This window comes from Boleophthalmus pectinirostris, unplaced genomic scaffold (genome assembly GCF_026225935.1).
Source record: "Boleophthalmus pectinirostris isolate CB_2022bp ecotype Guang Dong unplaced genomic scaffold, ASM2622593v1 HiC_scaffold_10, whole genome shotgun sequence".
In the NCBI taxonomy this organism is placed as follows: Eukaryota; Metazoa; Chordata; class Actinopteri; order Gobiiformes; family Gobiidae; genus Boleophthalmus; species Boleophthalmus pectinirostris.
Genome location: NW_026570971.1, coordinates 2,592,592 through 2,615,737, shown reverse-complemented (window position 1 = coordinate 2,615,737; position 23,146 = coordinate 2,592,592). Strand labels below are relative to the sequence as shown.

The 23,146-nt window shown below is 39.2% G+C and overlaps 1 protein-coding gene across 3 annotated transcripts in view; it reads left to right on the top strand.

Moving 5' to 3' along the window:
- Window positions 1-23,146, top strand: part of e2f2 (E2F transcription factor 2) — a 66,467-nt gene that overhangs the window by 17,401 nt on the left and 25,920 nt on the right. For 2 of the 3 annotated variants that reach the window (XR_008632897.1, XM_055158867.1), the window contains exons 3-7: window positions 14,572-14,668; window positions 15,457-15,676; window positions 19,428-19,589; window positions 21,093-21,207; window positions 21,618-21,816. Coding sequence is in view for 2 of the 3 variants with exons in the window: in XM_055158867.1 (XP_055014842.1) it covers window positions 14,572-14,668; window positions 15,457-15,676; window positions 19,428-19,589; window positions 21,093-21,207; window positions 21,618-21,816 (793 nt within the window). In the remaining variant the exon portion in view is untranslated. The remainder of the gene's footprint in view (window positions 1-14,571; window positions 14,669-15,456; window positions 15,677-19,427; window positions 19,590-21,092; window positions 21,208-21,617; window positions 21,817-23,146) is intronic. The other variant, XM_055158878.1, reaches the window with a different exon arrangement.

Below are 23,146 nucleotides of genomic sequence, written 5' to 3'. Positions count from 1 at the left end.
ATGCATCTCACGGTTCGATATTTATTGCGATATGCTGTGAATACACAACTTTTTCCTTTTTAAAAGCCTTGGAAAAACCTTTGGTAGTGTTATAATACGAAGAATTAAATTTAAAAGTGCTTAATGACTGTTATTTCTTCATGTAATCTGCACTGAAACAGCAAAGGATCATGGTCTATGTAGTTCCCTCTGTTTTTTGCTGCACCATGGTAAGGGAAGTAATTGAAAGTTCTTTCCATAATAATAAGTACATTAAAATCACAAAGAAAGACATTAAAATCACCAAAACTATTCATTTAATTAAAGAGACTTGCAATTCAGTATATACTGTGAGGGCCTCCAATATTATTGTGAGACTTTTGACGATATGATATCATGATATTTTGGTTACAACATCCCTACAAAACAGTGAAAATATCAAATGTGTGGCATAAACGAGTTTCCTTCCTCTAAACAAACAACAAAACTGTAGCTTTAACAAAAGAATTTAGTAAAATAAATCAAAAAATACTCTTGGTGATATATCGAAATAGCAGCCCACGATATCGATACTGAATCATCACATTAAACGATACGATATATTGACAGTTTGACATTTTTATAGTATGAAAATTGACTGTGAAACATTAGTATTGTGACCTTAAGAGTCCACTTCTCTTTGTTTTGCTCTCTCCCTCTTTCTCCGTTTCTCTCTCTCCTCCCCCCTCTTTCTCTTTTCTCTTTTCTCTTTCATGAGTTAACGTTCTGCATATCGTTGACCTGGACTGACGCAGTTCCTCTCGTGGCTTCTGTGGAATGTGCCCGGCGCTCTGAAAGTTCACCCACCCACATCATTTGGAAATGGAACATGTAAATACTGAGGAACCGAGTTAACCTGTAAACTCCAAACTGCATTCCACTCGGGCCTGTCACTCGTTACTGTTTTATGATTCATGTTTTAACGCCACTTTAGGTTGAAATTAGTAGTTTTGCTGTATCATGGAGCAGAATTGAGATTTTTTTTTGTTTTTCATTGGTCCAAATTTATTCCTCACTTACCGTTTGCGTTCTGAGCGTCCTGATTATTCACTGTGATGAGTTTATAAGTGCTTCTCACAACTCTTAGAGACTTTATGAGTTGTGAGCAGTGAGTACTTGCTGATTATTTGACCATAAACATTTTAAAATTAAATGCAGCCGACTTATTTTGACCTTAAGAGTCACGTATACAAAATATCTGTATCGGGGCAAGGCAAATGTGAAAAAATGGTACGGTACTAGAGCCGTTCAATTATGGAAAAAATCATTATCACGAATATTGAAATCACGATTATTCAAACGATGCATTTATTCAGCATTTTTCTCTCAAAAAAAGCAATTTGTTATTGATAATTTACGCAAAACTTTCAAATTGAAAATAAATATCGGCTACAAATCAGAACCTTAAAGCAGTTTTGTGATGTATAAAACATAACATGATTAAAAAAAAAAAAAACTTTGAACATGAAAAAAGGCATGAAAACATAAAGCATAAATGTGTCCAAAATAAACTATATATCCAGCTGTTCTACAATCTGTATTTATGTAAAAAAAAAAAAAAATCCCAAAATAAACTTTGTTTAGCTTAAATCATTTCAACTCGATTATATGAGTTTGGAGATCGTTTGACACACAAATTAAAATCGCAATCAAAATTCGATTAATTACACAGACTTGTATCCTTTAAATGAAACCTGGTTTACAGTTTCAATTGTGGCAGAAATACTAGAAAAATCTTTTGTTTGAGCAGAAGAAATTGTATTTTAAATATGTTTAAACACAGTTTAATGAACAGTACTAAAGTGTTTGAGTTTTAGGATGCTTTTGTGTGTTTCTGATTGAACAGTCCAGTGGTTCTCAAATTTTCAAACGTCATTCCTCCTAAATGAACATTTTTCTTTCCAAACACCAACAGATCTAAACCTTTGACGATATCAGACCTACATCTGAGTTTGAACATGGTCAAAATGAGACTAAACCGTGGGTGAAATCGTTCAAAACTCATTGATATAAAATCTGTACGGCTACTTTATTCATGTTTTTTTCCACAAATTAACCGATTCATCACATCTAATTCATTACTGAAACATTTAACGGATTCAGTTTTGGAATAATTATGATCTGAACTAGAATCAAAAACATGCTGCGTTTATCACTCACACAGAGCTGTAATTACATCAACACGAGAAACAAAACTGTAATTACAGATTCATCTCAGTCAAATTGGTAATAATCTCCAATTCACAAACTGCTCATGATCCAAACTAATTAATTACTCTAAAGAATGAATTAAGCAGATTAAGCAATGATCAAACTGACTGCAGCCCTTTGTAAGTCTGTGTAATTAATCGAATTTTGATCCCGATTTCGATTTTGTGTGTCAAACGATCTCCAAACTCGAGCTGAAATGATAAAGCTTAATAAAGGGATTTTTTAAAATATAAATATGTATAAGTATGTTTATTTTATTTTTAAATATAGAGATTGTAGAACAGCTGGATATAGAGTTTATTTTGGATACATTTATATTTTTCTATCTAAGTTTATTTTATTCATTTTATGTTTTATACTTTCAGGTTCATATTTGTTGTCTATATTTATTTCAATCGGAAAGTTTTGTGTAAATTATCAATAACAAAGTGTTGTTTTTTGTTTTGTTTTGTTTGAGAGAGAGAATTCCTGAATAATTGCATCATGTAACTAAAAAAAATAATCGTTTGAACAATCGAGTTCTCAATATGGACCTAAAATAATCGTGATAATGATTTTTTTTTTCATTCCAGGTTCGTTTCTGTTCTGTAAAAGGGACTTTTTTAGTATTGATACTTGCTCAAATGTGGATTTAGTTTCAGTACTGGTTTTAGTATCGATTAGTATCTGCTTTTCGATACTCCTGATTAGAGATGTGCAAAAATATCAATATATTGTATAGTTTATTGTGATAATACAGGATCGATATTGTGGGCTGCTGTATCGATATATCACCAAGAGTATTTTATTTTTTTGGTATATTTTACTAAATCATTTTGTTACAGCTGCAGTTTTTACTCATTTATTTACTCATTTTCAGTGTTTTTGATTATTATTTTGCACAAGAAGTGGTTGAACAAAGACTTTTAGTATCACAGACATGATTTAACTTTTATTTTTTATTGAATCATATCGAATCGAAAGCTCAGTGTATCGAGATGTGTATCGTATCGGCAGCTTCTTAATGATACTCAGCTCTACTCCTGGGTATCTACTACTCTTTTCTTAGACGTCCCGCCGCAGTAGGGCTGGGTATCATTAAGGAGTTGCCGATACGGTACATACCTCGATACACAGGCCACGATACGATACATACCTCGATACGCAGGCCACGATACGATACATACCTCGATACGCAGGCCACGATACGATACATACCTCGATACGCAGGCCTCGATACGATACATACCTCGATACGCAGGCCACGATACGATACATACCTCGATACGATACATACCTCAATACAAAGGCCTTGAAACGATACATACCTCGATACACAGGCCACGATACGATACATATCTCGATACACAGGCCTCGATACGATACATACCTCGATACGCAGGCCACGATACGATACATACCTCGATACGCAGGCCTCGATACGATACATACCTCGATACGCAGGCCACGATACGATACATACCTCGATACGCAGGCCTCGATACGATACATACCTCGATACGATACATACCTCAATACAAAGGCCTTGAAACGATACATACCTCGATACAGTGCACTTTCGATTCGATATGATATATTTCAAATTGATTCGATACGGTTCAATAAAAAAATAAAGGCTAAATCGTGGTTGTGATACTAAAAGTCTTTGTTAAATTACTTCATTGTGCAAAATTCGTATGAAACACAAACATTTTAATCCTCAAAACAGTAAAAATGTCAAATGTGTCGCATAAATGAGTTTCCTTTCACTCCACAAGCAACAAAACTGTAGCTCTGTAACAAAATAATTTAGTAAAACACACCTAAAAATACTCTTGGTGAAATATCGATACAGTAGCCCACGATATCGATACTGTATCATCACATTAAACGATACGATATATCGATATTCCAATATTTTTGCACACCCCTACGCTGCAGTGTGACTCGACGGCCTGCAGATTCCCCCGAGCCGGCGGTGTTTGCTTTTTCACCTCGGCCCACTTCAGAACGGCCCGGAGGAGCGGAGTGGACTTGAGTGGGTGGGGGGGGGGGGGGGCACTTTAGCATTTCAAAGCCCCCCCGCGTCCGCCCCGCCGCCCCGTCCCCACCCTCCCCTTCACAGAGCGGTCACCCTCTTTGTCCCGGGGCTTCCTGAGGGCGCGGCGCTGACGACAGAGGCGTAGGACCATCACCGCGTTTGCATGAAGACACGTTTGTTTAGCGTCTGATCTCTTCAAAGAAAAAAAAAAAACGACTCCCGACTCGTGTCTCAATTAATCCAGTAAAAGGATCAGGGCTTTGAGGAGCTGGTCAATACTGTAAATATTGTAGCTCCCTGATACTGGACACCACTGTCAATACCACAATTATGCGTATTTAGAATTTTTTTTAATCATTTATATTTGTTTCTCTTTGTTATTATAACTCGACTATGGAAAAAATCATTATCACAATTATTTTTGGTCAATATTGTCAATACACGATGCGTTTATTCAGCATTTCTCTCTTTGTTACTGATAATTTATGCAAAACTTTCAAATTGAAAATTAATATCGACTACAAATATGAACCTTAGAGCAGTTTTGTGATGTATAAAACATAAAATGAAACATAAAATAAACTTTGAACATGAAATAAGACATATAAAACATAATAGTATCTAAAATAAACTCTATATCCAGCTGTTCTACAATCTCTATATTTAAAAAATTTAATAAATACACTTATTTATATAAAAAATATCCCTAAATTTTGTTAAGCTTTACTCTTTTCAACTTGCTTACAGTATATGAGTTTGGAGATTGTTTAGGTTAGGTTTAGGTCGCTTTATTTGTACCCATAGGTAAATTTGTTTTGCAGATTTAAGAGGCAGGTCCCACATTTCACATTTTATCCACATTATGAAAAATAAACACTTAAAAACACAATTGCAAAATAAAGTGTTACAGAGCTCCAGTGCAGAATGGCTTTGTTGCTTCAATACTTCATTAAATTCATCCATCACACTTGCCTAAAAACACAATAAATATTAAATATATAAAAACACACAAGAAAAACGCACTTAAATTGATAGATAAATAGATTACAGTTTATTCATAAATACGATAGCAGCTGGAACGAAGCTCCTTTTAAAACGATTCATTCTAGATCTTGGGACTAAGTCTACGTTCAGACTGCAGGGCTTAACGCTCAATTCAGATTTTTTTTGTGAAATCCGATGTTTTTGCGAGGTCGTTCACATTTCCAGTTAAATGTGACTTGTATGTGACTCCAGTGTGAACATTAAACAGTCCAAAAGTGTCCCACATGTGACACTGGAGACACGACGACGTCAACCGCAGCGAGCGTCTCTGTGTTTACGGAAGTTGTCCAAACATGGACGCAGCATCGAGCACCTGGAGATTTTAAAGTTCCTCTCGTACCGGAGCCAGAACATGAACAACTTACTTGTTTTAAGGAGGAGATTGAGAAGGAGAAGGACGAGGTTTTTGGTCGTGGTGTTTTGTGATTCAGTCCGTTGAAAGGAACGTGTGGATGTGGAGACGGAGCCAAGAGTGGTGAGTGGAGATGTGCTTCACTCCAGTGACACAGAGTTCATTAACAATTTTCTCCTACTTCAGCGCAGAATAGTGACGTTTGTGTCTTGTTGACAACGTGTAGGTGGATGAATGCACTTTGGCCGTTCACACTGAAGTCACATGTCAAAAGATCAGATATGTATCAGTTTCAGGAGCACATATTCAAGTGTCCTGGGTCACATTTGAAAAAATCTGGATCTGTGTCGTTCAGACTGTCATTAAAAGATCAGATACAGGAACATAGGGGCCAAAAAATCGGATTTGGGTCACTTCAGGCTGCAGTCTGAACGCAGACTAAAAGCCTCAGACCAGATGGAAGCAGCTGAAACTCTGAGTTTAGAGACGCTGCTCGTCTTTGTGAGTGTCCTGAGTCCAGAGAGTCCAGCGGCACTGAGGATGAACACTCACTGAGCTCGTCCATTTAACCGACGGATTCAGAGAGTTTTTGTTTTTAACACAGATGCTCCCAAACCATGAGACCAGTGAAAAACTTCAAACTGATTCCATAAACGTTTTATTGAACAGTGTCATTGTGGTTCTTTCTACACAGTAAAAGGACAATTTCCTCAGACGATGAAAGCGCTGGTGCTTCTTTTATCACAGCAGCACAATTATCGTCAAATACACACAAATACACACACATCAAAATCACAACCAAAATTCAGTTAATTTGCACAGTCTTATATTATATTGTGTATAATATAAGTATATTTATTTAATATTTTAAATATAGATATTAGGGGCGGGCATGATTAGTAGATTAATCGATAATTGCTCATTAAGAATTTCATCAATTACGTTCATTTTAATCGACAAACCGAATATATGTTGCTGTGCGTAGTGTAGGGCGATCAAACAGGTGTGTACATGTGTCTCTGCATCAGAAGGAGCGAGACACAAACAGTGGGTCAGTCTGTAACGAACCGAAGCACAAATGTGGATTTAACGATGACTTGTGAAATTCCACGCTGTCTGTTCCAGTCGGGACAAGTGTGAGTCCATGAAAAATGTGAAAAAGTTTTTCCAGGTGAGAGTCGCTCAATGTGGATGACGAGGCCCCGCCCCCCTCCCCCCGTACGCTGTCCTGGTTTTGACAAACGCAAATCTGGTCACACTGACCTGTATTCACCTGAGTCATGTCTTTTAATCCAACACAAGTTGAACCACATCAGCGACACAAGAGCTGGAGTTTTATCTTCACTTAGTTTATGTAAATTAGTGATGTGGTTTTAAGTTTTGTTTCTGTGAGATTTGAACAAAACTGAATTAAACACATTATAATGTCAAACAGCTGATGTGGATCTAGAGTCGTTATGTTTATATGTCGTAAAGTTGAATTTATTTATGCAGATTAGTGCAGATAGAAATAATAATGATGAGAATTTTAATATAAAAAACGTTAATGATTAATCGATAATCGATCGTTAATTCTCCCGAAGATCGATTAAGAAAATTTCATCGAATGCCCGTCCCTAATAGAGATTGTAGAGCAGCTGGATATAGAGTTTATTTTGGATACTATTATGTCTTATATGTCTTGTTTCATGTTCAAAGTTTATTTTATTCATTTTATGTTTTATATATCGCAAAACTGCTCTACAATTTGGAAGTTTTGTGTAAATTATCAATAACAAAGTGCTTTTTTTTTTAGAGAGAAATGCTGAATAAATGCATCGTGTAACAAAAAATAATCGGGATTTCAGTATTGACCAAAATAATCGTGATCATGATTTTTCCCATAATCTGCAGCTCTACTTTAACAGCAAAACTTCCAAAAAATTAGAATCTGAAAGTTGTGAAACAGTCACAAACTTGGCGCATGTACATATTTTCAGTTTTTTTTAACGAAGCCTTTCCATGATCATTATTAAAAATTTAAACTTCTTAGGTTCTTTTTAAAGAACCTAAGAAGTTTAAGTATATAAGAAGACAAAATGAACATCATTGGCAATTATTAAAAATGTCATTCATGGACTATAAACGCTTAATAACCGTTAACTAACACACCTAGTCCCACTCGTTTAGCCGCTGAAATGCATCGCTGGCATCTGGGAAGTGAACCCTGACCTGCTTTAACGAGTTTGTTTTTAGAAGTGGTGCATCACGTGACGGGGCCGGCGGGCTGCGCTGTGCTGACGAGGCAGAGGAGGAGGAGGAGAAGGAGGGTGGCTGTGTGAGAGGAAGCCCGCGGTCGGTGCAGTTTTGTGGGTGTAACTCGGCCGCCGCTGGGTGAGGCTGGAGGAGGCAGAGCAGATAAAGTCCGCAGTCACACTTGTGTTCTACAGGAGGCTGATAGCGACAAAAGGAACATCTCTTTTTTTTGTGTGTGTTTCAGTTTTGATTAGATTAGATTTGCAGTATAAACGACTCCAGGAGCTTTAAAAGACTCAGAGAAGAACAAGAACTGATGAATAAATACAAGAATCCAATGCGTTTCAGAACATAAATTATAGAAACCGATAGAACTACAGACACCACAAGAACGTACGATTAAACTAGACACTTGGTTCTGCTCAGATCTTCCGCCCCCGTCCAAGTAGCTCGGCCAAGGGATTTCTGAAGTATATACACTAGGGTTATAACTTTTTGAACTTTTTTTTTCCAAAATCAACGTCCTGTATGATTGGATGAACTTTTTGGTACAGTTGAAGAAACCAAACTCCATTTTCAACACTCTTTTAAAAAAGTCCCCCCGAAACAAAAAAATATGAAATACACATTACAGCCAATGATATGAAATGTGAAACCGTGTTAAGTTCTCACAAGGGCCATTACAAGTCAGTCTGACTGAAAATGGATCAATAATAAGTTGTTCTGTCATCATAATATACTGGAGTTTCACTTTCTATTCTTGCTTTCACTTTATAAGCCAACTAACCAACACTGACAATTATCATTTTTGGACTTTTAGTTTCCTATTTTATATGATCTTTACCCTGATGATGTGTTTTGTTCCTGTGTTATTAAAGAGAAAATTGCCTTTGGTGATTTTATGATTGAACAGATATTAACCTTCTAACAGTTTTATTCTGGCTGTTGCTTTACCAAAACTTCATTTTGAGTCCGGAGGGACTTTTTTCAAAAATATGACCAACTGAAGGTCATTTCCTTTCATTACTAGCAAAAGTTTATTAAAATATGATACAGGGTATAGAGGTTGTAAAAAAGTTATAACACTAATATACAATGTGCTGAATAGGGGAGTGCATAAATATCGATATATCGTATTGTTTGTGACTATACAGTATTGATATCGAAGGCTGTAGGCTTTATTCAGCATTTCTCTCTAAAAAAAACACTTTGTTGTTGATAATTTACACAAACCTTTCAAAGTGAAAATGAACCTTAGAGCAGTTTTGCGATGTATAAAACATAAAATGAATAAAATATACTTTGAACATGAAATAGTCAAGTAGTCAAGATAAATGACTATGAAGATTTCCAACAGACAAAACACAACAGAGTGTTGGACACTGTCGGAGTGAAACTGTAAGGCGACAGAACCTCATGGAGAACGATGAACAACCTTCTAGATCTTTGCTTCATGCTCATAGGGCTGTTATTGACTTTACACAGCAAAAACAACAAGTTAAGATGACTTGAATTAAGAAAGTTTTATCAGGATTTGAGTCAATTTCACTTGACAAGTAGAATTATCCAGCCTGATTCATTCACCTCGCAGTGTTAAGATTTGTTCGCGCGAGGGTAGGTGGGTAGCATTTTTATTTTTTTATTTAACCAATTGCTGCTGTTTGGTCGTGATGTATGTAATGCGCCACTAACAAGGTTAACTGGTATATTAAACTTTTCCCAAATCCCGTAGGAAGAAGGACAATAACGTCTTTCGCCTCTTTGTTCCGGCTTTAAATCCTCGATCTCGGGAACATGGATCTATTAAAATAACTGGAAGTGTTGCTGCTTGTAGTTGCCTCCAGTTGTGGGGACCTACAACTTTCAGAAATGTTGGACTTGTTGGCGATTTTTACTTATTTTTAGATCATAAACTTTTTCTCAGCTCAAAACCCTTCAGCTCCCACCTTCTTTATAATCGTTCGCTCCAGCGCCGCTCTGCTCCTTTCCCTCTGACTGGTCAAAGCGATCACGTGATACATGAGGCCGTGCTCCGTGTGCATGCTCGGTCCGACCAGAACCACCGGAAGAACCTCGCTGGGCTAAAGGCGAATCTGGAGTCATGAGACATTGAGCTCAGCCCATTGACTTGAAGGGATTTTGAGACTTGCTCGGGACTCGTCGCCAACACAGAATATCTGTCTCTTCACTGATTGGCTGGTGCCCGAACTCGCACTTCCAGGGTTTTTGCGAATCGTCTAGTGCACAGGTGTCAAACATACGGCCCGGGGACCAGATCCGGCCCTCCAAGATCTTTAATGTGGCCCTCGACTTATTTTCTACTAAAATATTTTGATTATATTTTCTATTAAAATAGTGGTAATTTTCTGTGGTGTTTATCACAGCAGCGTCTCCAGTGTCTCTGTACGTGGCCCCTCCCACCAGAGCAGCACAAATGAAGACTTGTCTCTTTCCAAACGCTCTTAAAGGACGATCGTTTTGACTGTTGACCGTGACACCCTCATCAGAAAAATGTCCAACATGAGAAAAGTGGAGCCGAGTGCAGGATTTTACAACAAAAATTGACTTATTCCTATTTATAAACAAGTTAATGTTAAAACATTGTGTTGAAATTGCATTTTTCTTAAAGTTTCAGGTTGTTCATAATATTATAATATTTTGTAAAAGAAAGAATTAATCAATTTTTAAAAAATTGAATTTCCCTGCAAAAATATTTGAACTTATTGTTATTTTTAAGGTATATATGCCATGAGTTTTCTGATCCGGCCCCTTTAGGATCAAAGTAGGTTGGATACGGCCCCCAGACCAAAATGAGTTTGACACCCCTGGTCTAGTGTATTCTGATTTCTGACCTAGTCGCTGGAGAGAAATGACTAGCTGGCACCAGCCTGGCTAAGAATTCTCTGCCTGTGGATTAAGACTTATGAAAATACATCTTGATACACTTAAAATAAGACAAACAAGACTTAATTCAAGCAAAGTTAGATTTTGTTTCTTATTTTAAGGAAACACACTTATAGATAGTTTTACTTGTCAAGTCAATCTACTCAAATAAAGTCAAATGTTCTTATTTTAATTTAGTTAGATATTGTTTTTTGAGTGTAATTTGTTTTTTGGTTATTTTTTCACAAACAGACTTTTTTCACATTTCCATTTGCTTCAGATTTCTTTCCGGTCATGTAGAAAGTTCTGCGGTAAAGGCACGACACGACACCATCCCAAACTGTGCCCTGGGGCTCTCACACTCACACACACTCACACACACACACACACACACACACACATAGACACTCACACACACACGTCAGCGAGAGTGAAGACCTTATGCAAAACCGGAGCCCCCACCCAGAACCAACAGCTGCAGGCACAGACCGTTGGGCCTTGAATCGATCTACGAGCACCGTCGAAACCTCAGATCTGCTCCTGATTCTCACAACTTCACCTGATCGAAATATTTAGTTAAACATTCAGTAAACATTTAGTTAAACATCTGACTTTCTCTTTTTTTAGGAGAGCTTTAGTGGAATTAGATAAACCTGCACATCTCTGACTCTTTATATCACAAGAACTTGAACGCAGATGAATCAACTTTTCAGAACATGTTATTATCGTTTCTCCTCACCATTTACTCACCCAAAGTTGTATTAAAATCGTAATAATCTCTTATTTTCAAGACGCCACTTCCTCTGTGCTACTTTGTTTTACGTTGTCCAGTTTTATTTGCGGCTCCATGTCTCTTCGTTGTGCTGATTTTTACGATGACGTCAGCTCTTTCTGGGCACCACTGATTCATTTTCGCACTTGTACTACTTGTTAGAGGTCTGCAAAAATATCCAAATATCAATATATCGTATCGTTTAATGTGATGATTCAGTATCGATATCGTGGGCTGCTGTATCGATATGTCACCAAGAGTATTTTTTGGTTTATTTTACTAAATTATTTTGTTACAGAGCCACAGTTTTGTTGTTTGTTTAGTGGAAGGAAACTCGTTTATGTGACACATTTGACATTTTCACTCTTTTGAGGATTAAAATGTTTGTGTTTCATATGAACTTTGCACAAGAAGTGGTTTAACAAAGACTTTTAGGATCACAGACATGATTTAGACTTTATTTTTTATTGAACCCTATCGAATCAATTTGAAATATATTGTAGTAAATCGAAAGTGCACTTTATCGAGGTATGTATCGTATCGGCAACTTCTTAATGATACCAGCTCTACTACTTGTAGTTACTAGAAGTTACTAGAAGTTTTTCAGATATTTACAGACTCGACTGTTTTATCACTAAAAGCAAAACAAAATCAAGTACAGTGTAGATTTTATTTATTTTTTATTTTTACTCTTTTAAAAACATGAAAAACAGAACTTGTTCCTTTTAAATTTCCAAAGTTCTTCCTCACTAATTTATGTATTCTGAGCATCCTAATTGTTCACCACGATGAGTTTATAAATGCCTTTCACAACTCTCCAGGGTGTCCAGAACCGAGTTTTGTCATGACGTTAAAGCAAACAACAACTATCAGTCAATAAAACACTTTATAATTAGATGTAGACAGAGCACAGGAGCTTTAATTTGGCGTCAAGAGCTGCTTATACAATAAATCTGTACTGGGGCATATCAGTTTTTGTACAAATACATGTAAAAAATCAAGTAGAGGAGCTTTAAACCTCAGCTCTCATTTGCATGTTTTGAGTTTTGAACATCACAATATTCGTATTATGGTCTAAGTAATTTCTTTTGTGGATCAATAAAGGTTGTCTAAGTGTAAGACGTTCATTATTAGATCACTAAATTAGTTGAGAATGATCTGAATAATTGATTAGTTGCGATGAATTTATGTAATATAATGTTTAATGTTTGTGTTTTGCGATTTTCAACCTTTCATCTTGTGTTTTTACTGAAGGGATCTTTAAGTCCCAGTGGTTAGAAATGTTCCAGATGGTTCCGTGTCATGTAAAGCACATCTGAGTCACACACACACACACACACACACGTGCTGTGTCCGTCCAGATGTCATGTGTCCGACAGGTGGAGAGGTCCATGAACGCGGCGGGACAAAGGCGGCCTTCTTCAGCCGTGTCCTGCCCAGAGAGCGACGCCTGGTGTGAGCAGAGCGCTGTGCTGAGGCCGCGGAACCGGAGAACACGGAACTGGAGGACGCAGAACCAGTGGAAACAGAACCAGAGGAAACAGAACCAGAACCAAAGGACGTGATACCAGAGGAAACAGAACCAGTGGAAACAGAACCAGAGGAAACAGTACCAGTGGCCACAGAACCTGAGGCCGCAGACGTGCAGAATTAGAGGCAGCAGAACCTGAGTCCACAGAACCGTAGAACCAGAGGGCACAGTACCAGAGGAAACAGTACCAGAGGAAACAAAACCAGTGTCCACAGAACCAGAGGCTGCAGAGGGCACAGAACCTGAGGAAATGGTACCAGAGGCTGCAGAACCAGAGAACGCAGAACTAGAGTAAACAGTACCAAAGGCCGTGGAACCAGAGGAAACAGAACCAATGGCCGTAGAACCTTGAGAACGCAGAACCAGAGTAAACAGTACCAAAGGCCGTGGAACCAGAGGACACAGAGCCAGAGAACGTAGAACCGGAGAACGCAGAACCAGAGGACATAACCAGAGTAAACAACACCAGGCCACAGAATCAGAAGCCGCAGAACCTTGAGAACAAAGAACCTCGAGAACGCAGAACCAGAAGACCAGTTCTTTTCCTTAGTATGAAAAGGACGGGGTTAAAAGAACTCTGAAGTGGTGCCAACTGTTTGTATTGTGAGAGTCGAGGAGGAAGAGGAAGAAGAAGAAGAGAAGAGGAAGAAGAGGAAGAGGGAGCTGTGTGCCTGGTGTCAGTAGAACATCCAGGTTCACAGGGCACCAAACGCTTTGTTGTTTTCTCTGGGATCAGGGGCAGATTTATGACCCCCTCCCCCTCCGCTCACTGTTCTGAGCCGCAGATTTACGGAGGGTCGTGCGGCCAACGTCATTGTCATGTATGAACTGACCACAGGCCTCCGGGTCACTGCTCCCAGGACGCTCTCCAGGAGGGGGCAGCTCATATCCCTCTGACGCTTTTAAGGAATATTTTATTGTCTTTAACCCGTCCTTCAAAACCGCCCGGGCAACCTGCGTGGAGCTCCCTGCACCCAGCTCCAGATGTTGAGCTCGGCTTGGTCAGAAAAACTAATGACGGGCAAATGAGTCGGAGCTCCGGAGCACGTCTCGTTCTTTCTGAAACAAATCGCTCCGAAGCACTGCCTCGGAGCTCGTCTCGCCGCCGCCGCCGCCGCTCACGTGACGATCTGTGTGTGTTAAATATGACTGTCTGTGAATTAATGTCAAAATATACCTGTGACCAAAATAAATAAATAAGTAATCAATCAATTAAGTCTCATATTTAGTCCTAAAAGTCTGATAAATTCTACACATGTAGGTGCCGTAAAATCATGGAAAATTCACTGCAGGTCGTGAAAAACTGATGGAAAAGTTTAGAAATGTTGAGTGGGAACCCTGAACGTTGATGCATTTGGAGGGGTTGGGTGTCAGATTAAAACTTTCGAGCAGACACAAGCAAAGTCTGTTTTCTTTTAAAAATGTAGTAATCTGATATAAAAAGACTCGTTTAAGAAAGGCCGTGTGAGGTCCTGACGCTAAAGTCTTGTTTGATGTGATTCCAGGCCAAGAGGAAGCTGGACCTGGAGGATCCTTCGTACCTGCCTGAGTTCCGCACTCCAAAGGGCAAAGGCATCGTCACCCGGATCTCCAGCCCCAGAAGTGAGAGAGACTTTTTATTGACTTTGGTGTTACAAATACTTCTCATTTATAGATTTTTTATTCAATTTGTGGAGTTTAAATGTCACTTATTGCCTCTAGTTCATATTTTAGCAGTCTTTTTGAACAGTGTATTTTTACTTTTTGTTTTCTTTTTAGACTATGAGGGAACATTTTGGACTCTGTTTTCCCATGAACTATTCTGTTAATGGGAAATCATTTATTTTAAGGGTCTATTGTTCGAGTCTAAAGTAGAAGTGATATTTCCTGATCCTTTAGTCACAATATCTACTTGTAGTCATAGTGTTGAAGTCTTTTATTTAGTTTTAGTTTTAGATGTAGGCCTGTCACAAAAAACAAATTTCAATGTGCAATACATCGAAGTAAACGATGAACGGTGAATACTTATTCCCCCCAAAAATTATTCCAACTATGCAGTATTGTTTAAAAAATACAAACTGCAATAAATAAATAGTTTGTTTGCGTCTATAATGAGTCATAGAAGTTCATAATTCAACTTCTAGAGCTCGAATCTCATCGTAACAACAAAATAACCCAAATATTTCCAGTTGTACAAAGAAAAACTACTCAAAATAAATGGAAAAATCACTTTTGGAGGTAATATTTAACAGTGAGCAGTAAGTCGATGTAGTAATTATCGTGACACCCAGATTGACAGAAATTATAACAATATATTTTAGTGTTTGAACTCGGCTCTGTGCCTCCAGTGTGCGGTTTCCCACAGCTGTGGCGGTGACTCATCGTGTGCACGTGTGTGTTTCTCTCTCCAGCCCCGAAGTCTCCAGGCGAGAGGACGAGGTACGACACGTCCCTGGGCCTCCTCACCAAAAAGTTTGTGAACCTGATCGCCGAGAGTCCCGACGGAGTCCTGGACCTGAACTGGGCCACGGAAGTCCTGGAGGTCCAGAAGAGACGCATCTACGACATCACCAACGTCTTGGAGGGAGTGCAGCTCATCCGCAAGAAGTCCAAGAACAACATCCAGTGGCTGTGAGTGCTCAGAGATCAGGGTCAGGGAGGACAAGTCACGCTCCAGTCTCTAATTAATTATATATCTATGTGAATTATTCAGTAAATAGAATATCTTCTGCAAAGAGCAAAATATCCTGTCTTTTCATATAAAAATCCACCAGTAAAATTTCAAACTAGATTTTGATACTAAGGAACAGACTCCATAGTTAATACTTATTCCAGTAACACTCTTTATTTAGACAATATAAAGTGATTTTCAACCTTAAATAGTAGATCTTTCTTTTCTGTTCCCATGTGGTCTTATATCTGTGAAATCCCTCAGTCGTCCACTAGACCCTTTACTTGTTCATGGGGGTTTGTTCCACGTGTTCTGATTATAGTCTGTATAAAGACGTGGATACACCAGTGTGACGTCACCACAGTGTTCAGCTTCAGTCAGATGAAGCTCGTGATGTTCACCGTCACAGGAGCCAAACTCCTTATGAGGAACAGGATTTTTGGTAACACTTTATAATAACTACACCTTATTTAGCCTTAATAAAGCATGAACAAAGACTTAATTAATAATGATTCACACTTAGTAACTACTTAATTACTATCCTGAATTAGCACTTAATTCACCTGTGCTGTAAATAGTTACTCATAAGTATTTCTTACTCATGAACAAACCATTTGTGTGTGCATTTGTAAATGTATATTTAAGTCCAAATTTGAGCATTTATTAATCATTAGTAAGCCATGAGAGAATGATTTACTAATAACACAATACAATGATGATTCAGGCAGCTGTTATCTGTTAGTTAAATCTTTCTGAGAGTTTTTCTAAAGTGAAGACGAATTATGCTTTATTAAGCATTTGTTAAGGTTTGGTCAAATTCCAGAGAAACAATAATGCATGACTAGTAAATCATTCTCTCATGGCTTATTAATGATTAATAAATGCTCAAATGTGTACTTAAATATACATTTACAAATGCACATGCAAATGGTTAGTTCATGAGTAATTAAGTAAGAAATACTTATGAGTAACTATTTACAGCACAGGCGAATTAAGTGCAAGTTAAGTGCTAATTCAGGTAGTAATTAAGTAGTTACTAAGCGTGAATCATTATTAATTAAGTCTTTGTTCATGCTTTATTAAGGCTAAATAAGGTGTAGTTATTATAAAATGTTACCGGATTTTTTAATGGACAAAATAGCAAAATAAAAACACCAGGATCATGTAGCACAGGTTCATACGAACATTTTAAGACCAAATTGTGGAGGCTCACAGCAGCAGGTACAGACAGAGGAGCCACAATATTCCAACATAAGTCACTAGGAGCCAGATTCAGAAGGAGCCGGAAGCTTCTCCATGTGAACTTCCTGTTTGGAAGCTGAGTTTAACTGTGTCCAAATACAGTCTGTGGTTCTGCTACAGCTCAAGATTATTCTTAAAATATTCAGATTTACAGAGAGAGGAAGTGAAAGGAGCTCAAACGAGTCAAGTCCAAGTCCGAGGTCCATGAGTCCTGTTCCCTGAGTCTTGTCATATTTTATACAAAACAGAAGCAGTTTAGTTTTAGTTATTACCTTAAGACTTTCTGTATTTGGAAACTTCAAATTCATGGTAATATGTCATGCATTTTCATAGTTTCTTATTGTTTTATCTTGAATCTAGTTTAGTTTTAGTTTTGGATTTGAATCAGTATCAAAAAGTAGAATAAAAATCAGATGAACCTGTATCAATACTTAAGTAAAAAAAAGTAGAACTGAACTGAAGAACTGAAGAAGCAGCTTGGACGACCTGCAAATCGTCTTCAACCAAACTAACTTTTGTCCAGTCGACAAACTGAATTTTCTCCTCGCCTAAAGTAAAAAAGTACCTGAGTAGAATGATCTTGGATCTAGTTCTAGATCTTGGTCATTTTTGCAAATAAGGTGTTCTCAGTTGACTTAACTGGTAAAATATTGAATAAATAAATAAAAATAAACATCTGGACCACATGGGAGTATTTTTATAAGTACAGCTGTTTTGTGTTAAATTTGACACTCGATGTTTATTTATTACTGACTCAGCTTTTAGTATTTTTGTCTTTTTTTTTTTAACTTTATTTTTATTAGGACATTTTAGTTATGTATATCACATATCACATGTATTTACATACACAAATTATTAGTATTGTGAAACAGAATAAATCAACAGACTGACTAAAAAAAGGAAAAAAGAAATAAAAAATAAAATAGGAGGCCGTCAAGCTAGTGACATCTGCAAAGATGTATAAACATTTGTTTCGATTGTAAGATTTCCACTTTTTCCAGTACAATTCTCCTTTATCTGAGGAGTGTCTTAAAGAAAATGTTATTCGTTCCATAATCTTTTGGTTTTGGGGTTTGACATTTGCATTAAAATGAGGCCTCAGCTGGAGATAAATAAAAAACTCATCTTTCTCCAATCTGAATTTATCTGTTAATTGTTGGAAGCTTTTTATTTCCCCGTTGGTTATTATTTTCCAATATGCAGTGATACCTTTATTGCACCAGTATTGGAATTTGTTATCAGCCTTTACTATTAAAATCAAGTTAAACACTAAACACCGCAACGTGCTCCCAGCTGAGGAGTGCAACAGCAGCTCCCCCTTGTGGCGTCTTGGGGAAAGACACGCAGTCATTTTTTTGTTACTGGTCTGGTAAACTGATGCGTTCCCTTTTTTCTTATTAATTCCAGTTTACTTTGTCACAAAAAAGTCAAAAAGTAAAAGCACAAAAGTTGATCCTGATCATTTCTAGAGACAAACTCCTAGACTTACTACATTAGAACAAAAATATGTTCCCCCCACCTTTTCTACCTTTCTCAGGTTTCTCTACCATGATGATAATAAACACTATTTTGACAATATTATGTGTTTTTCAATATTAAATGGTTGTACTTTCTTTTCTGTTTCTCATGTGGCCTTATATCTGTGTGATCCCTCAGAGGTCCAGGTCCAAACCAGGACTAAACCAGGTCTAAACCACGTCTAAACCAGGTCCAAACCAGGTCTAAACCACGTCTAAACCAGGACTAAACCATATCTAAACTAGGTCTAAACCAGGTCCAAACCAGGCCTAAACCAGGTCTAAACCAGGTCTAAACCAGGTCTAAACTAGGTCTAAACCAAGTCTAAACCAGGTCTAAACCAGGTCTAAACCACGTCTAAACTAGGACTAAACCAGGTCTAAAACCAGGACTAAAACCAGGTCTAAACCAGGTCTAAACCAGGTCTAAACTAGGTCTAAACCAGGACTAAACCAGGTCTAAAAAAGGTGTGAACCAGGACTAAACCAGGTCTAAACCAGGTCTAAAAAAGGTGTAAACCAGGACTAAACCAGGTCTAAAAAAGGTGTAAACCAGGTCTAAACCAGGACTAAACCAGGTCTAAACCAGGTCTAAACCAGGTCTAAACTAGGGCCAAACCAGGTCTAAATCAGGTCCAAATCACGCCTAAACCAGGTCTAAACCAGGTCTAAACCAGGTCTAAACCAGGACTAAACCAGATCTAAACCAGGTCTAAACCAGGTCCAAATCACGCCTAAACCAGGTCTAAACCAGGTCTAAACCAGGTCTAAACCAGGTCTAAACCAGGTCTAAACCAGGTCTAAACCAGGTCCATGGGTTTAACTCTCGTCTCTGTGCTCTTATTCTTGTTCTGGTGCAGCTCCAGATCGTTCTAAACACGTTCAGGAAAGGTTCTGTGCACTATAAACAGAGTGACGTCCGTGTTGTGATGTTGTGCTTCGTGTTTTTCAGTGTCGGTGACGTGTTCGAGGGCGGCGCCGGCGGAGGGCAGAAGGCCGGCGCTCTGAGGAAGGAGCTGTGTGAGCTGGAGAGAGCGGAGAGAAACCTGGACGACCTGATCCAGTCCAGCACGACACAACTCAAACAGCTGACCGACGACCACAGCAGCCAGAGATATCCTTTACTCCGCTTCTACAAACAGTCACCCATACGTGTCAGTCGATTATTCGTTTTTCAAAATAAAACTAAAAATAAGAAAATGAAAAAATCAACTCTTTTCTTCATTATTTGTCTCCAAAACCAAAAAACAGATAATGGTTTGTTTTTTCAGGTTTTGATTTTGCGTTTAAATGAAAAATGGACAAAACGGATAACGGACTAAACCAGGACTGAACCAGGACTAAACTGGTCTCGGTCCTGGTCTCAGTCCTGCTCGTAGTCCCTGTGTCCATCTCGGCCTCAATCTTGGTCTGGTCCCGGTCTCAGTTTTGGTCTGGTCCCGGACTAAATCTTGGTCTGGTCCCGGTCTCAGTCTTGGTCTGGTGTCTCAGTCTTGGTCTGGTCCCGGTCTGGTCCCGGTCTCAATCTTGGTCTAGTCCCGATCTGGTCCCTGTCTCAGTCTTGGTCTGGTCCCGGTCTCAATCTTGGTCTGGTCCCAGTCTGGTCTTGGTCTAAATATTGGTCTGGTCCCGGTCTCAGTCTTGGTCTAAATCTTGGTCTGGTCCCGGTCTCAGTCTTGGTCTGGTGTCTCAGTCTTGGTCTGGTCCCGGTCTGGTCCCGGTCTCAATCTTGGTCTAGTCCCGATCTGGTCCCTGTCTCAGTCTTGGTCTGGTCCCGGTCTCAATCTTGGTCTGGTCCCAGTCTGGTCTTGGTCTAAATACTGGTCTGGTCCCGGTCTCAGTCTTGGTCTAAATCTTGGTCTGGTCCCGGTCTCAGTCTTGGTCTGGTCCCGGTCTCAGTCTTGGTCTGATCCTGGTCTTGGTCTCGGTCTTAGTCCCTGTCTTAGTCCCTGTCTCAGTCCCGATCTCACTCCTGGTCCTGGTCCCAGTCCTGATCACCCAACAGTCCACTCCAGACCCGACCCAACACTCAGTCCTGGCTTAGTCCTGACCTGGTTTAGACCTGGTTTAGACCCGGTTTAGACCTGGTTCAGTCCTGGTTCAGTCCTTTATCCATTTTTTTCCATTTTTCATTTAAACAAAAAATCGAAAACTGAAAAAAATGAATCATTATGTTTTTTAATTTTGGTTTTAGAGACAAATAATGAAGAAAATAGTTGTTTTTAAATGTTCTTATTTTTGGTTTTATTTTGAAAAACGAATGAACGAACGACACACAGATTATTCACCAATACACGTTCACCTTCTGCTTTTTTTAGATGAAGCGCTGGGGTTTATATGACTCTAAGATTTACTGTTTCTAAAAGATTTAACCAAACTAATGATCCACAAATGTTGAACCATTCGATTGCCTCAGTTATTTTGAGTTGATGAATTTAAAAGTCTCATATTTACAGTTAATATGATGAAACAAGAGGAGAACTCTGAATGTGCAGGGTTTGTGCGTTTCACGTGTGAATGAAACAAAACACAAGTCCAGGTCTGTTTGTGAGGAAGTCCGTGTATATCCTCTGTGTCTGTTTGTTTGTTTGTTTGTTTTGGCCTTAACCCTTCACACGTTGGGTTATGTGACGTACCAGGACCTGCGCTCCATCTCCAGCCTCAGGGAGCAGACGGTGATCGCGGTCAAAGCTCCTGCAGAGACCAAACTGGAGGTGCCCGACGCTCCGGGGGTAAGACCAACGACGGGCGCAAAAACACAAACACAAACACAGACACGGACCAATGAGGTGTACAAGCTGGAATCTTAATCTTTTTATCATAAACATGATAAGGGGTTGTACTTACATGGTCCAATCCCACTCGTAACTACAGAGCTCTTTTTCATATCTATTAGGGACGGGCATTCGATGAAATTTTCTTAATCGATCGTCGGAAGAATTAACGATCAATTAAATAGTAAAAAAACTATGCAGAATGAAAAAAAAGCAAAACACGTTCTTATTTTAGTCCTAAAAAGTTACATTCTGTGGCTTAACGCTATAAAACATAAAGACGTAACTATGATAACAGGATGTAGGTGAGATAGAAACTGTTTCTCGCAGCACAAAGTCGTTGAGTGTCCGTGTGTGTTTCTCCTCAGCAGAGCAGTTTACAGATCTACCTGAAGAGCACCAACGGGCCCATCGAGGTTTACCTGTGCCCCGAGGAGGGACTGGAGGAGGCCAGCCCCGTGAAGGGAGGCCTCACCCCGAAGAAAGAGTTCCCCGCTCCCCTGGGACCCCCCACCATCCCGGCCACCTCCACACACGACTACTGCAGCCGCCCGGAGCCCGGCCACGGTGAGACCGATCTGTCCTACAAAGACCAAAGACTTTAACTCTCTTGTGTGTGAAACTGAGGAAAAAATGACTTCAAAGTTTCTGTTTTGTCCAGACTAAAGTAGAATATTCAGAGCTCCCAAAATTTGACAACTCGTCGCTATAATGAAGAAATATTTGTATGTGAAAAATACTGACCATTTTTCATTTCAGTTCAACTCAAGTTTATTTCTATAGCACATTTAAAACAACTTCAGCTCGCCAAAGTGCTTCACATACAAGTCAACAAAACAGAAGAAGCAGTTACAAATGCATATATACAGAAAACATGTGGAAAATACTATAAAAACCCCCAAATAACCTGACGAGCTCGTACTAAACACCAGGGAGAAGAGGTGAGTTTTCAGTCTCGTCTTAAAGGTTGTATGGAGGATTTATTTAATTTTTTTTTCAAGTTGTCAATGATAGCATTATAGAGGTGCAGTAGCCTTGTAATTATGATGACCAAAAAAAGAGAATAAAAATTCATCAACTCTGGACGTGGTGGGGCTAAACATTTGCCAATAGATAACGACACTGCCTCGTTATCTGTGAGCTGACAGGCTGTCAATCAAACTCCCTACGTTTCTAGTGTAACTGACTTGCCTGCGCCGCCGTTACGTGGTTTACGTACGACACAGACGCTGTTTACTCCACCAACGCAACAGTTCTTAGCGTCTTTTTTTGACCTATATCTTCCTCGCAGTTCGCACAAAGTTTGTTGCGATGGCGACAAGAATCCAGGAGCAGTTCGCCGCAAAAGAAAGTCAATTTTTTGAGGTCGCTGAAAGAAGAAGACAAGGGGAAAAGCAGCGAAGCCAAACTAAGGTGATTCTTGAAGATTCATTCCAGCGATGGTGCGACTGAAGCAGACGAAGAGTCTAAAGACTGACGCACTGGTCCACAAATTACTCCTGGACAGGAAACTTCTGCTTATTATGAAAACGTACTTTATTTCCAAGAGTTAGACAAATGTTTTTCAGGACACGAAAGCGATATCCTATGTCTGAAAACGTAATTTTCAAGGCAAAGAAAGAGTCCGCTTGCTGCTGCGTGTTGCAGCTAGTTCATTCGCACTGAATCTCCGCACACTCTTCTCTGCACCCCTTTCCTGCTCCTGTCCCCGCTGCCCGATCCGCTCTTCCCCCTGCTCCTCACTTCTCCGGGCACGGAATCTCCGCGCCCCCGCTCCCCTCTCCTCTCTCCCTGCTCCACTCTTCTCCCTGCTCCTCACTTCTCGTCCGCGAACGAAATGTCCGCACACCCCCTCCCCCCGCTCCTCTCTTCTCCGTCTTGCCTAACCAACACTGTA